Source organism: Bombina bombina, chromosome 9 (assembly GCF_027579735.1).
Source record: "Bombina bombina isolate aBomBom1 chromosome 9, aBomBom1.pri, whole genome shotgun sequence".
In the NCBI taxonomy this organism is placed as follows: domain Eukaryota; kingdom Metazoa; phylum Chordata; class Amphibia; order Anura; family Bombinatoridae; genus Bombina; species Bombina bombina.
This window is the reverse complement of record NC_069507.1, coordinates 114,182,365-114,197,496: the sequence shown is the minus strand read 5'-3', so window position 1 is coordinate 114,197,496 and position 15,132 is coordinate 114,182,365. Positions and strand designations below refer to the sequence as shown.

At 38.9% G+C, this 15,132-nt stretch overlaps 1 protein-coding gene across 1 annotated transcript in view; it reads right to left on the bottom strand.

Moving 5' to 3' along the window:
• RPP30 (ribonuclease P/MRP subunit p30) overlaps positions 1 to 15,132 on the bottom strand; it is a 110,745-nt gene that overhangs the window by 58,112 nt on the left and 37,501 nt on the right. The window contains exons 9-10 of the mRNA XM_053692321.1: positions 11,556 to 11,585; positions 3,265 to 3,302 (exon numbers count right to left, since the gene is read on the bottom strand). Of these exons, the coding sequence (XP_053548296.1) occupies positions 3,265 to 3,302; positions 11,556 to 11,585 (68 nt within the window). The remainder of the gene's footprint in view (positions 1 to 3,264; positions 3,303 to 11,555; positions 11,586 to 15,132) is intronic.

The following is a 15,132-nucleotide window of genomic DNA, read 5'->3' as shown; positions in this document are numbered from 1 at the left end:
CCTTCCTGGATCATCGGTAAGATTGACCAAATGGTCTCCATCTTGAAGGATGGAACTCTGAGGAATTTGTTTAGAATTTTTAGATCCAGAATTGGTCTGAAAGTTCCCTCCTTTTGGGAACCACAAACAGGTTTGAGTAAAAACCCAGTCCTCGTTCTGTGAGTGGGACTGGATATATCACTCCCATCTGGAGTAGATCTTCTACACAGTGTAAGAACGCCTATTTCTTTGTCGTGTCTGTAGACAGACGAGAAATGTGGAACCTTCCCCTTGGAGGAGAGTCCTTGAATTCTAGAAGATATCCCTGAGCAACTATCTCTAATGCCCAGGGATCGGGAACATCTCTTGCCCAAGCCTGAGCAAAGAGAGAGAGTCTGCCCCCTACCAGATCCGGTCCCGGATCGGGGGCTACCCCTTCATGCTGTCTTAGTAGCAGCTGCAGGCTTCTTGGCCTGTTTACCCTTGTTCCAGCCCTGCAAAGGTTTCCAGGTTGCCTTGGGCTGTGAAGAGTTACCCTCTTGCTTTGCGGTCGCAGAGGTTGAAGCAGGACCGCTCCTGAAGTTGCGAAAGGAACGGAAATTAGCCTTGTTTTTAGCCTTAAAAGGCCTATCTTGCGGGAGGGCATGGCCCTTTCCCCCAGTGATATCCGAAATAATCTCTTTCAACTCGGGCCCGAAAAGGGTCTTTCCCTTGAAAGGAATATTCAGTAACTTTGTCTTAGACGACACATCGGCCGACCATGATTTAAGCCAAAGCGCTCTGCGCGCCATGATGGCAAAACCAGAATTTTTCGCCGCTAACTTAGCTAATTGAAAAGCGGCATCAGTGATAAAAGAATTAGCCAGCTTTAGCGCCTTAATTCTATCCATAATTTCGTCATATGAAGTCTCCGTCTGGAGCGACTCCTCCAGCGGCTCAAACCAGAAAGCCGCTGCAGTAGTTACAGGAATAATGCAGGCAATAGGCTGGAGAAGGAAACCTTGTTGAACAAATATTTTCTTTAGTAAACGTTCTAATTTTTTATCCATAGGATCTTTGAACGCACAACTGCCTTCAATTGGTATGGTTGTGCGCTTGGCTAGTGTTGAAACTGCCCCCTCTACCTTAGGGACCGTCTGCCGTGCGTCCCGCCTGGGATCAGTAATGGGGAACATTTTCTTAAAGATAGGGGGGGGGAACAAAGGGTACACCTGGTCTCTCCCACTCCCTATCCACAATATCCGCTACCCTCTTCGGGATCGGAAACGCATCAGTGTATACAGGGACTTCTAGATATTTGTCCATTTTACACAATTTCTCTGGGACCACCATGGGGTCGCAATCATCCAGCGTAGCTAATACCTCCTTAAGCAGCACGCGGAGGTGTTCCAGCTTAAATTTAAACACTAAGGAATCTGATTCTGCCCGCTGAGAAACCTTTCCGGTGTCAGAAATTTCTCCTACGGACAACCCATCCCTCACCGACACTTCAGAGTGTTGTGAGGGTACAACAGATAAATCCTCCAAAGCTTCTGATTGCTCATACTCTGTTCTTAAGACCAAGCTATCACGCTTTTTAGGAAAAACTGGCAGTTTGGATAAAAATGCTGCAAGGGAATTATCCATGACTGCTGCTAATTGTTGCAATGTAATAGGGGCCAATGCGCTAGAGGTACTAGGCATCGCTTGCGCGGGCGTAACTGGTGTCAACACATGGGGAGAGGAAGGTGGGCTATCCTCATTGCCTTCTGTTAAAGAATCATCTTGGGATACATTTATAAGTGAAACATCGTGATCTTTAAAATGTTTAGACACATTAGCACACTTAAAACACAAATGTAAAGGGGGTTCCACCATGGCTACTAAACACATAGAGCAACATCTATCTGTAGGCTCAGACATGTTAAACAGACTTAGACAGCACTCAAATACTGAAAAATACAATTTGAGAAAAAACGGTACTGTGCCTTTAAATAATAAAAAGCGCTCACTTTTTTACTAAATCACAAAAAATTATCCAATCTTCCTGAAATTTTTACCACACTGTCTTAATGCTTTTCAATGATTGCACAGTAAGTATCAAGTCAATTAACCCCTTAATGCCCGAACCGGAGCAACCTAAAGCTGACAACCGGTTAGCAAACTACAGCACCGTGCCACAGCAATCTGCTGTGGCCCTACCTTGCCCCTGGGGATTAATCTGATAGAAATATGCCTCTATGAAGTCCTCAAGTATTCTTTGGACCCTCCACGTGAAGCTGCATGAAGCTGTCTGCAATATGAACTGCGCAACTGAGGTGCGAAATTTAGGCCCCCTCCCTCTCCACTCCGGAGTTGTGGGGCCTTCAAAACCCTCAATAGGTGTCTAAAATTCTGCCATGTGGAATAAAAACCCCAGAAAACCACTCCAAAAGTAATAAAAACTTGTACAATCGTCACATTTTCACTATAAAATAATCGCTTGCCCCTTAACAGTGTCCACCAGTCTGTTAGCCCTGTTAATTAAGCCTTCCTTCTATACTGAGTCTCAGAATATAGCTTACCTTCCCCACATGGGAATTCTTGTCAGTCTTCTAGCATTACTAAGTCTTGACTAGAAAAAGATGACTGAGCATACCTTATAGCAGTTAAGCCTGCAAACTGTTCCCCCCAACTGAAGTTTTCTGGTACTCCTCAGTCCTACGTGGGAACAGCAGTGGATTTTAGTTACAACATGCTAAAATCATTTTCCTCTCAGCAGAATTCTTCTTCACTTTCTGCTAGAGAGTAAATAGTACAAACCGGCACTATTTAAAAATAACAAACTTTTGATTGAAGATATAAAAAACTACAAATCTAACACCACATTCACTTTACCCTCCCGTGGAGATGCTACTTGTTAGAGCGGCAAAGAGAATGATTGGGGGGGCGGAGCCAGAGGGGGAGCTATATGTACAGCTTTGCTGTGTGCTCTCTTTGTCACTTCCTGTAGGGAATGAGAATATCCCACAAGTAAGGATGAATCCGTGGACTGGATACACCTTGCAAGAGAAAGTATCATTAAAATGTGTTTATTGGCAACTATTAGTTATCAACTGATAGATTCTGATCAACTGCAGTATTTGTAATAACATTCATTAGCGTGTTTCAAAACAGAAATCTTAGATCACCATGTACGTCATTAAACATGCTGGTGCTTTGCCTCCTCCAATCTCTCTAATATTACTCAGCTTACACGATTACTATATGCAGATAACCATCACACAAATTACAAAATTCCAAACCAATGAAATTTCAAAAGGATACAAGGTCGCTATATCATATGGACCCCTTAGCTCCAGCGGCTGTGTAGGTAAAATAAAAAGGGAGACAAAAACAGTAAGTTTACTACAAATGATATTACTCACATAAAGTATTTTTATACAATAAGGGTCTGATGATCAGAAACTCAGCGATATGAAGAGAAACCACAACATATGTGGGGGCCTTTTTAAGCATTAAATTGTATTGTATGTCCCTCCCTCACATAAAGAACTCTGCACAGCTTGATAAACAGATCTCAAGCTAAGATTTGTCTTTCTAAAATTGTTTGAGGGACTTGGCAGTATGGAAGACGTCTTAAGTAATCTCCAGAGCTGAGAGCTTTAGATCATCAGACTCTAACCCTGAGCCACATTTACCAAACTTATTTTATATTCAAGGTAGAGAGACTTGATTTTTTCACAATTAAACCAAGTACACTTTTGTTGGCCACCATTCTCTTTAAAAGGGGCATTAAATACTATTTTTTTTTAAGTATTTATATTGAAACCAGCAAATTACAAATAATATTTATTATTTTAAATATATTTTTTATTGAGGGAATAACAATAACAAACAAGAATCAGTTTGCCCAGACAAACATATGGCACATAGTATATGACAATATAGGTTTCATGAACATAAACAGATGCTAAATAACAAATTTGGGTATAGATCTCTTATTATAACAATCATAGAAGACTCGTAGATTGGGATATACATAAAATGGGAGAGCAAACCTCAAAGCACCCCCTTTTCCCCCATGGTAGCCGAGGCCGCTTTTGGACCTCATTAAGATTAATGTACTACTCAGAGGGCTTTTAGTTAGTTCAGGCCTGAATGAGGCCTACACTTTATATCCTCCTTCCTATAGCCGCTGGGACCATGGTTAGGTCCAGAAAACTAACAATAAAATTGAAGGAGATGGAAGAAGAAAATGAAAATTAACAATATATACGCGAGTACCTTACACTACTTCAAGGAAATAAGCTACAGGGACTGGTTCATAATTAAACTTGAACCTAAATAGGTGCCAGCGTATAACTATTCGCATTAAAACAGCTACCAGGAGGTCAATAAGAATGTGAATCTAAAAGCTGTAGGTTCAGAAGACTTATAATCAGGTGAGAAATATACAAACCCTAAACCCATTGCAACGCGCCAGTAGTGTTATCACATGCATTAGGTACATAAGTGAGAAAACTCTTATACTAAAATGAAAATGAAAAAGTATCTAGAAGTATTGAACACAGAGCAATAAACATAGTAAATAACCGAAGAGCCATTTTTATAATCAAACCGGGACACACTCAAACAAGGCTCCACGGGCAGGGCAGAGACAACACAACTCTGCCAAATGGGAATGTGGAGGATAAGGTGTTTATCCCTTACCACATACTTGGAAGAGGGAGGAATAAGGAGGGAGAGGGGGGATAGGGTAGGGGGAGGGGAGGGAGAGAGAGGAAGAGGGCGAAAGAGGGAGAGAGAGGGGAGGAAGAGGGAAAGGAGGGGTAGAAGAGGGAAAAAGGGGGGGGGAGGGAAAGGGGGGAGAGAGGGAAGGGGAGAGGGAGGGAAGGGGAGAGGGAGGGAAGGGGAGAGGGAGGGGGAGAGGCAAAGGGAAAGGAATAGGGGGGAGAAGAGGGGGAAAGAAGAGGGGGGGGGAGGGGAGGAGAAGAGGGATAGAGGGGGGGCGGATTTAAAGCAGATAATTAACAAGTGATCCCTAATATAAGCCCCAAGGGTACTGGGAACAGTAGGTATCTATTCGGATATCAAGAGCAGCTAATGTGATTCTGTATACATGTTTTTCCAGTTATAGTCTCAAACAACATTTCCAAAACATTTACTTACATTTTTGTATTACATTAGCTAAATAGCTGCTTCTAAATAGCACGGACATAGAGTAACCCCTTAAGAGCTATAAAAGTCAGGGCTTAGTATATAATGACACTTTAAGGGATCTACATACAAAGAGATATACACTTAGATTTTTGGAGGAGCAGATAACTAGCGTAGATAAATATTCAAATATGCTCGGGAAATAATTAGCAGTGAACTAGCTTAAGCACATGTTGTACATACATATCGGCTTTTACAGCCTTCATACAGTATTATCTTGGATAGGTTGGATAATGATACAAACGCACTAATAGGCAAGATCATGCAAATCATGTTGGTTGCAACACAGCGGTATAGCCCTAGACCCAAGACTCAACTTATCCCATGTCTAAGTCTCTTATATGTAGGAGAATAACAATGATGCAGGTCATGTATGTAGGGCTCTCTTATACTATTTCAAACTGTCAGATGGAAAAGGGCATCCCCGAGAGTGAAAAACAGATCCTTTGCTTAAGACAATTAATATTGTCCACAGCGGTAGCCAAAGCTGTGTTGAGGTAGGCATATCTGAAAGGACCGGGTAATTCGATGTCCTGGGTCCCAGAGTTTTATCCTCAAACTAACCCACTCCTATTCGCCAGCTTTGGATTCCGATCCGAACAGCTGGGAGAGCGGGTGTGACCAGGGGAAGCTGATCGACATGTAATGCAGATGGGTCGGGAAGGTAAGTCCCCGCATCCAGCCAGATGATCTCCCCTCTGTGTAGGGACCGGGCAGCATAAGCATTAGGGGAGAAGTGATGCAGCGGCAACAGATCGGGCTGAGCTTGCAGATACTCCCTAGTTAGCAGCTCCGTTCTTGAACTCCCTCCGTCATCCCAAGCATCAGCAGCAGCTCCCCGGATGAGGGCCAAGGCGAGCAGGGAAGGCTCACAGGTATCCGGCTGCACACAAACCACTCCCTGGGGCACGGAAAACTCCATCTCTGGTGCATTGTAACTGGAGTCATTCTCACAGGTAGGACCCTCACAGATAATGGGAGCCACAGGAGGCCCATCCTCCTTCGAGTCCGGGTGTCTGCTAATCAATATTAGCCGATCCAGTCTGCAAAGCAGATTGCGGTGATGTTCCTCAAAAAGGGCCAATATAGCCACGCGAGTGACCTCCATGTTTACACCGCCTCGTGGTTAGGCCTCACCTTATGGAATCGTCAAAGAGCTGGGAGAGCGCTCCTTAAACTTGCTCTGTCTTGTGTAGCAGAGTCTCAGTTAGGGGTACAGCACATCCCCAGAATTTGTGAGCTCAAAGGGCAAAAATGAACCCAAAAAATATAAGGTGAAGACAGGAGCTATTGTCATGTGCGGCTAATCTCCTTGGCGGTTAGCTCCGCCCCCGTCTCTGTAGTTTTTAACATGTTGCTCCATCTCTCTGACTGCAGCATATACAAAACAAGCTGCTCTGTCCACAGCTCATACAGACAACCAGTTATTTAACTAATAAATCTGCAAATAATATTTAAAGGGCCATGATACCCAAATGTTGAAGCACTTGAAACTGATGCCGCATAGCTGTAAAAAGCGGACTAGAAAATATCACCTGAACATCTCTATGTAACGAAGGAAGATATTTTACCTCAAATTTCCTAAGTATTCACTCCACACTGTAAAGAGATTTTAAGCAGCCAGTCAGGATGCTTGTCCCAGGACAAGCTAGGGAGTGTGCATCTGTCATGTGCAGGCATAGCCATGTTATTTTCATATTCAGTTTAAGTAAGTTCTATGAAATCTCATGAGATCACAGCAAAGGCAAAGCATTACCTCAGCAATGCCGATGCTGATTGGCTATTGTTTTTTTTCAACTTGCAGAAGGACAGCAGCTAAAGTATAATTGCTTACACAGCACTTACTATGGTGAGCTGAGGAAATTTTGAGGTAAAATAACTTCCTTTTTTTACATAGAGATGCTCAGGTGATATTTTCTTGTCAACTTTTTACAGTTATGCTGCATCACTTTCAAATGATTTAGCATATGAGTATTATGTCCCTTTAAGACATCTGATGCAGAGTTTTGGTTACAGTTTTGATAGTTAACCATTATACAAAATGTAAAATTACAATCGTGAAGTAATGTCCATTGTGCTAATAAGACCCTGAAGTCTAAATTCAGCATAATCAGAGAGATTAGCATGCGGCTGTCTAGAACAAAATGTATTTTTCTACTTATGTGTACTATTCTGCCATACAAATGGTGGTATTCTTACAAAACTCCTCCCAGAGAGCTTTCATTTGATCATATATAATAGAGCATATCATTAATTAAAGGGACACTGAACCCAATTTTTTTTCTTTCATGATTCGTATAGAGCATGGAATTTTAAGCAACTTTCTAATTTACTCCTATTATCAATTTTTCTTTGTTCTCTTGCTATCTTTATTTTAAAAGCAGGAATGTAAATCCTGCCCATTTTAGGTTCAGCACCATGGAGAGTGCTTTCTTATTGGATGATTACATTCACCCACCAATAAGCAAGCATAACCCAGGTTCTCAACCAAAAAAGGGCTGGCTCCTATGCATCACATTCCTGCTTTTTAAATAAAGATAGCAAGAGAACGGAGAAAAATTGATAATAGGCGTAAATTAGAAAGTTGCTTAAAATTGCATGCTCTATCTGAATCATGAAAGATAAAAATTGGGTTTAGTGTCCCTTTAAAGGGATATTAAACCCAAAGAAGTTTCCAATTTACTTCTATTATCAAATTTGCTTTGTTCCCATATTATTCGTTGAGGAGATACCTAGGTAAGCTCTTTGGTTATGAAACAAAACACTTCACAATGTACAATTTTTATGTGAATTATGGTATGAAAGGACGTGACAAAAATGATTATCTTTATTAATGAATCAATTGCTAGAAAAAGGGCAACGAAAACTAAAAAGCACACTATGATCGTTCATTGTTCCCTTTCTTAGACACATATAATATACTTACCAACTCGCAGTGGCTTGAAATATATTTATATACCAATTACTAGGCATATGTATTATATGGGCTGCGTTATTCATTAGTGAAAAGCATGAAAATGTCCACGGTCTGCAGCATTTGGCTATTTTCAGCACCCAATATATTCAAGAAAAATTACAACACACAAATATCTTTATGTGCACAGATCCAGAGCCGAAAATAGCCGACCTGCACAGACATTTTCAGGCTTTTCTTCACTACCAACTAATGAAGCCCAAAATAATGTACATATCTACCGATTACACACGTTAAATAAGAACGAAGAGCAGCAATTCAACAAGCTCACATAAAAACAAGTAAATGCACTAAACTAAGTACATTAATTGTAAAGCCAGATACTGTACTGTATCAGTGAGGATTAGGATAACTGATTTGAAAAAACAAAACAAAAAAAACAATGAGAGGATTTTGAAAAAAAGAAAATGATTAAAATTCTAATGAAAAAGCTTTGTAGTGCTGAGGTATCTAGCAATTAAAACAAACAGATTTTATGAATGTTGTTTACCCTAATAGTATGAATAGAAAAGAGAATTACTGAGTATTTATTTAATGTCATAGTATATACCATGATAAAAGTTTACATATATCTTGTTTCTTTCTAACAAGAAGAGTTTTAACCCCTTCTGTATGGAATACTTTATTATAGGAAGAATTATGTCACTTTTTCATTTCAAGGGAATGTGTTTTTCTGATTTTAAGATACCCAGGGGCAAGTTAAAGTGAAGGTAAACTAAACTGGTGTGCAATAAATCAATCAATATATCAAGCCAAATAAATATTATGTTCATTCATAAATATTTCTATATATCAATATTACCTTAGATATTTGATATATTTTGCATCGATTCTGCTATTTTAAAATCAACCCGTAATATTCTTTTTTTTTTTCCAAACAACTGTCACGTTGTCTAAACATCCAATTGATTCTTTGGCCGTTAGGCGGCCGTCAATTCACGTAATCAGTGGATGTTTCATTCTGTGCATGCCTAAGTTCTTTTAGTTCATACTAGCAAAGCGAGCGCGTCCACGTTGACCGATGACCGGATTAACGCATGTGCAAAGGTGAGAGTGAAGTCAGGATGCGCATGCGCCGTTGTTAGATGCTCGATGTGCACAAGCCTAGTAGACACGTATAGAGCGGGTGGGACCGCTCTATACGTCACTGTCTAACAAAGCCGGAAATGGTGAGTGGGAGGAGAATGAAAAATAACGAGCATAAAAATATAAGTATATAAATAATGTGAAAAATAAATTTATTGAAAAAAAAAAACTTAGCGACTGGGTTTAAGACAGTAAAAGGATTCTAAATATTCTTTAATGCCCAAACTTTACCTTCACTTTAAAAGGGATAGTCTAGTCAAAAATTAACAAACTTTCATGATTCCGATAGGAGCATGATATTTTAAACTGAATGTAAAGTTGAATGAATGAATGAGTGCCCGGTTTTAAAAAATACTATTAGAAACAGGGGCACTTTCATTAATGAAAGTTTACATTGCAGTGGTTTTGTTCAAATACCTTTTTATTCAGCAAAGCCGGACCAACGATCCCCCGTCCGCTTCTCATGCTTTACTTAGCACAGCAATGATGAAACCGGCTTCCTCCAATCACAGCGTGGCCTCACGAGATGGACGCCCTAGGGTGCATGCCATGATTGGAGGAAGCCGGTTTCGTCATTGCTGACTTAAGTACAGAGGAGCTGCAGGCGGGGGGGGATCGCCGATCCGGCTTTGCTGAAGAAGAAAAAAAAATTTCTCTATCACCTTGAAGTGTTTTATCCCTCTAAGGCTTCCGTAGATACTAACCTCAGCTACCCTCCGGCGAAATAGCGATTTGGATGAATATTCCGTTCCTGCCTATCGCCATATTGAATTGCCGCATTGAAGTGTATGCTGTTGGGAGTCACTTGCCACAGAGGGGAGATCCATACATCTTTTCACCGTGTCCGGTGTAAGTAAAAGTGAATACCTTTGATTGGTGTCTTTTCTGCCGTTTGATCCGGTTCCTTATTTCATTTCAGCCTCACTCCGTGACAAAACGTCTGGCTTGTCGATTGAATTTATCCACATATTCGTCTGGAAACCATCTGTTCCTTCGCTTTATTGTTTTTATTGATAGTACTTTTTATTGATATATTGTAATTATTTTTGCAACATAGCTTTAAAATATTGTTGCGAGTTGTCTCATATTTTGTATGCTACACTTTATATTTGCGCCTGATCAACGCATGTGGAGTTCAGTATACTTGTTATATTTGTTCTAATTTTTTTTATATATTTGTATTAAATTTATGCAGATTTTGCACTTTATCCTATTTCGTTTTTTATTTAGCCTGTTTTAGGCTTCACTCAATATATAATCTTTGAAGGTCCACTAGTTTGTAGGTTCACATAATAGTTTATTTTTCTTTACAAAGTTTTTTTATGCACCACTGTCACCTATTTTAGCTTATAATAGCGCTTATGATTTGAAGATTTTTTCTGTTTTTTTATATCCAGTCTTTTTCTTATTCACTTAATTCAATAGAGGATGGGGTATCCTCACATTTATCATAGGCTTCATAGGGTTTGTTAGCGCAGTAACCAATATTTTTTGCACTCACATATGCAGATGCTTGCACAGTGAAGATAAGATTTATTGAATACAACCTTACTAACTAGAGGCCATTATATCCATTATATACTGGAAGCTAATCCTAAACACTGGAACTAAAGATTCTTATTGGAGGTCATAGTCATCCATTAGGTGTAATAAATTAAATAAATAAATACATTTATAAAAATAAGTCTTATTTATTGAAGATAACTAATTTCCACTGATGCATGGACAGTATATAATACATCAGAGTAATGCCTCTCATTGACCATAATGCAATGCAGATGAGCTCCATTTTAATTATTATAGCCTATGCCGCTTGCTGGGGAAAAATAGATAGTATCACATTTTGGTTTAAATCTCGATGACACTGGTGCCATATGCATTTCCTTAGCAAGACCATCTCTGGCTGCATTGTGTAAATAGGCAGTAAAACTGGGTACAGTGTAGCAGAAATCACAGGTGTTAGAGATCGGCAAAGTTTACCAACTTGGAACAGCACAAACAAAGTCAGTTATGGCATTGCAGCAACTAGAGTTGAGAGAGAGTGACATACACACACACACACACACATATATATATATATATATATATATCTAGCAACTGAAAAAAACAAAGCGCTGCGGAATCTGTTGGCGCTCTACAAATAACCGATAATAAAAAAATAATAATAATAAAGCATATTGAGGTCTTAGTTTCCTTGCTGCTAATCCTTTCATTCAGAGCTATTTTCCATACATATCAACATCCAACAAGTTGTCTTATGTATACATTAAAACATGTAAATAGACAAATATATTCATATTCCTATGCATTTTCTAAAATTTGACATTATAAAACATACCCTTTCTGCTGCACTTGAAATAATGATGTTCTGAAATAAAAAATATTAGAAAAAAATCCACATTAAAATCCAGAGTCCAGAGTCACATCAATTTTTTGGTACACCACATATGCAACTTACAACATGGTAGACAAATTTTCCATTTTACATCTATTATCTACTTTGCTTCATTAACTTGATATCCTTTGTTGAAAAACATATCTAAATAGGCACAGTATCTGCTGATTGGTGGCTGCACATAGATGCCTTGTGCGATTAGCTTACCCATGTGCACTGCTATTTCTTATTTGATACATCATGTACAACATTTATTAAAGGGCCAGTAAACATAATTCTGTACTATATAGGGTGCGCTGTGAGCCTGGGCGCGCTAGTTTAAAAAAAAAGTGCAGCACCGAAGAGGATGGCTTCTCTTACTAGGTATTGCTATTTCTTAAACAAAGGATATCTAAAGATTGAAACAAATTAGATAATTGAAGTAAATTGGAATTTTGTTTAAAATTGTATTCTCCATCTGAATAGTGATCACCTGACAGACCATAAGTCAATGAAACATCAGGGGGTGAGCAGTCTCTTTGCTCCCCGCACAAAACAAACAGACTGGAGGCTTCTTTTTTAGAAAGAAGAAATCATGCTCCTTCAAATAAGCAGTCTTGTATCTGCTTGATGCCAAATGATTGTCATAACAATGACAAATACTTCTCAGCATTGGTCCTATTTAGGGGTTATGGCACTTTTTAAAAGGTGCCTTTATTACCCCTTATGATTATAATATATATTAAGACCGAACACTTGAGGTTCCCAGATTCAAATAAGGGGTTACATGTCCTTATGGCTTTGAAGCTATTGTCATAGTAATAATTCAAATCTGGCAGTAAACGATAGGCAAATGTTTTTGTTTTCATTTATGTGACGGCTCATAGATCCATGTTTTACTAAACTTGTATAACATTTTAGCAGTCAAAATAAATGGGAAAACTGTACAAATGTAAAAATAAAAAATGATATTTTGTGAAATTCTCTATAGGATGACTATTGTTAGAACTATTTTATGATTTTTTTTTTCTATACTGAGTAACAGGAGTATGAACACACATACATTGTCAAAGTGGGCTAAGCCCCACCCCTGGGAAATCAGAATGTTAAGCAATTTAACATGTATGAAAAAATTGTATGGTTAGACATTTTATACCTACTCATTTTCTGCATAAAATGAAAGATAGTGAATAGTGACAAAATAATAAAATGTCTTCTAATTTTAAATTGTTAATTTTAATTTAACAATAAAGATATAAAATCCGGGGGGCGGAGCTAGCCATCAAACTCACCAGGCGCACTACCAAGGGGCTCCGTAAGAAAATCTAACAAAGTTCTGGTTTACCTGACAGAAATCAATAAAAGCTTACTAAATAATAGCCTAAACCTTCACAAGTAGTGATCGCTAACTTTGAGCAGTCACTGTTTGAAGAAAAGAGGACAGGAAGGTCAGCAACTTGCGAGCTCTAAAACGGGACCAAGAGTAAAGTGTTTGCCGCTCCGGTCTACCCTTCGGAGGGTGACCGCTCAATACAGTTCATTTTACCCTAAAAGGGAGGACAATATAATAGGGAGGCAATTAGGTGATCTTGACAGAGGAAACAGTTTACGAGTAGGAGACAGTCATCTATTAGCTCGGTGAAAATGTTATGGAGACCATTAAGGAGCGGCCATCTTTGGATACACATCTTTTGGAACCACAAGCAGAAACCTGTTTCCTCAAGACCCCACGCAAACTTCTACTGTGGAGGATATCTGCGCAAAAATTCATATCTTTATTGCAGAATTTAAGGACTCAATGGTGCAAACAATTGATTATGAGCAAAGAAAGGAGATGACTGTCTCCTACTCGTAAAGCTTGAACCACAGAAGAGGGGATAGTTCTGAGCGAAGAGCTGGCGCAGATTAATGGGACTTTTCTCACTAGACGCCTTGATCTAGGTAGCTCCGTGTTAGACATTTACTTTGCACTGACTTCCCCAGTTTCTACTGACTCTAAGAAAACCGGAGTAGGGTAAAAATAGCCTATCCACTGCAGGCAGGTTGGTGCCGCCATTCATACCCTGGACTCCCTTCTACATTTGGTAGCCCCCTGGTAATATGCAATGTCCTACAATAGCCAACTTCCTGTTACTTATTTACCTTTATGCCACTAATGTTTTGCTTCCAATATCCTTTGTGTTTGATTGTTCTATACTATAGCTACCAAAATTCCTATGTTTGTTACAGTTTACAATTAGCTAACATATTTTGTTTATCTGCTGTTCTAGTTATATATATTATATTGTATTGTGGTCTCCTAGCATGCCTATAGTACTGTTGTTCTATTGGACTCTAACAGGCCTCAACTGGAATACATATGCATGACATGCTAGCTTATTTTATGGTGCTGAATTCATCTAAGCTTAGGCTGGCGAACATCCATCTACGGCCTTAATATGTTTATTCGAGATAAATATATATATGTAAACACTAAGGAAGAGACTGATTATTCTTGTGTATTACACTATGCAAGTTGCTCAGTGCTGTGTAGTAACTTCTATCTTTGCTCTCTACGTATTATGTATGTTTTCATCCTGTTTTTTGTGTACTGACTCATATAAGCTTGATGTTCATAACATTTACAGTATAGGGCTCTTATTTTCCTATCACATACTAGTTTGCTTCAGCACTATATCCAATATGAGACTGGAGGTTAATATTCTGCTTCTGACTCTATGTAACACTTATAGTCCTTCCTCTTTCTAGTTATTATACATAGGGACTCCCACTTGCAATAGTTATGGGTACGCTATAATATATATATGACTTTCTACTATGTACTATATGTGTTCAGTAAGATATGAGGAGAAGCAGATTAGTACAGCTTTATTGGGCTATAAGTATGTATATATTACAAAAGTATAATTCTATAGGTTTACCAGCTCAGCTCCATATTACATGTTGATTTGGGCCTGTCTAAAGTAGTAGACTGTGGAAAGCTGACTGCAGAACAAGTGAAGTTAAAAAACATGTGTTCTCCTGTGGTTTGCTAGTTATAGGTCGAAGATTTTTAGGTTTCAAAACCCAGCCAGATTTGATGTGCCCTTGCAAATTTAATCTTATTTCAGGAGGCAAAAATATATTACTAAGAGATATCCCTGATATGCCCTAATTTTGAAAGGCTATATTGCTTTTCTGGTTAATACTATGAGGTCTGATTTATTTTTAGCTTATTCAACTCAGAACCTTGTCCTTTATAGACTTAGATAATGGCTGATAGATACTAATCTAGGACATTTTTGTTATAAGAGTATATATATGTTACAGTTAAAGTGCAGAATCAGTTAATGTGCACATTACCTAGTTAATCTGCAGATTAACTGATTTGCTCAGTTAAAGTGCAGAATCTGCACTTTACCTAGGTAATGTGCACATTAACTGCTTCCGTGTAGTTAAAGTGAGAAAAGTTTGTTTCTCTCATGTAAACTGTTTATTGAAAAAGAAGCCGAAGAATGTTCCAATTTTCTGCCGAGGGCAGATACGCTCCAGAGTACTCTGT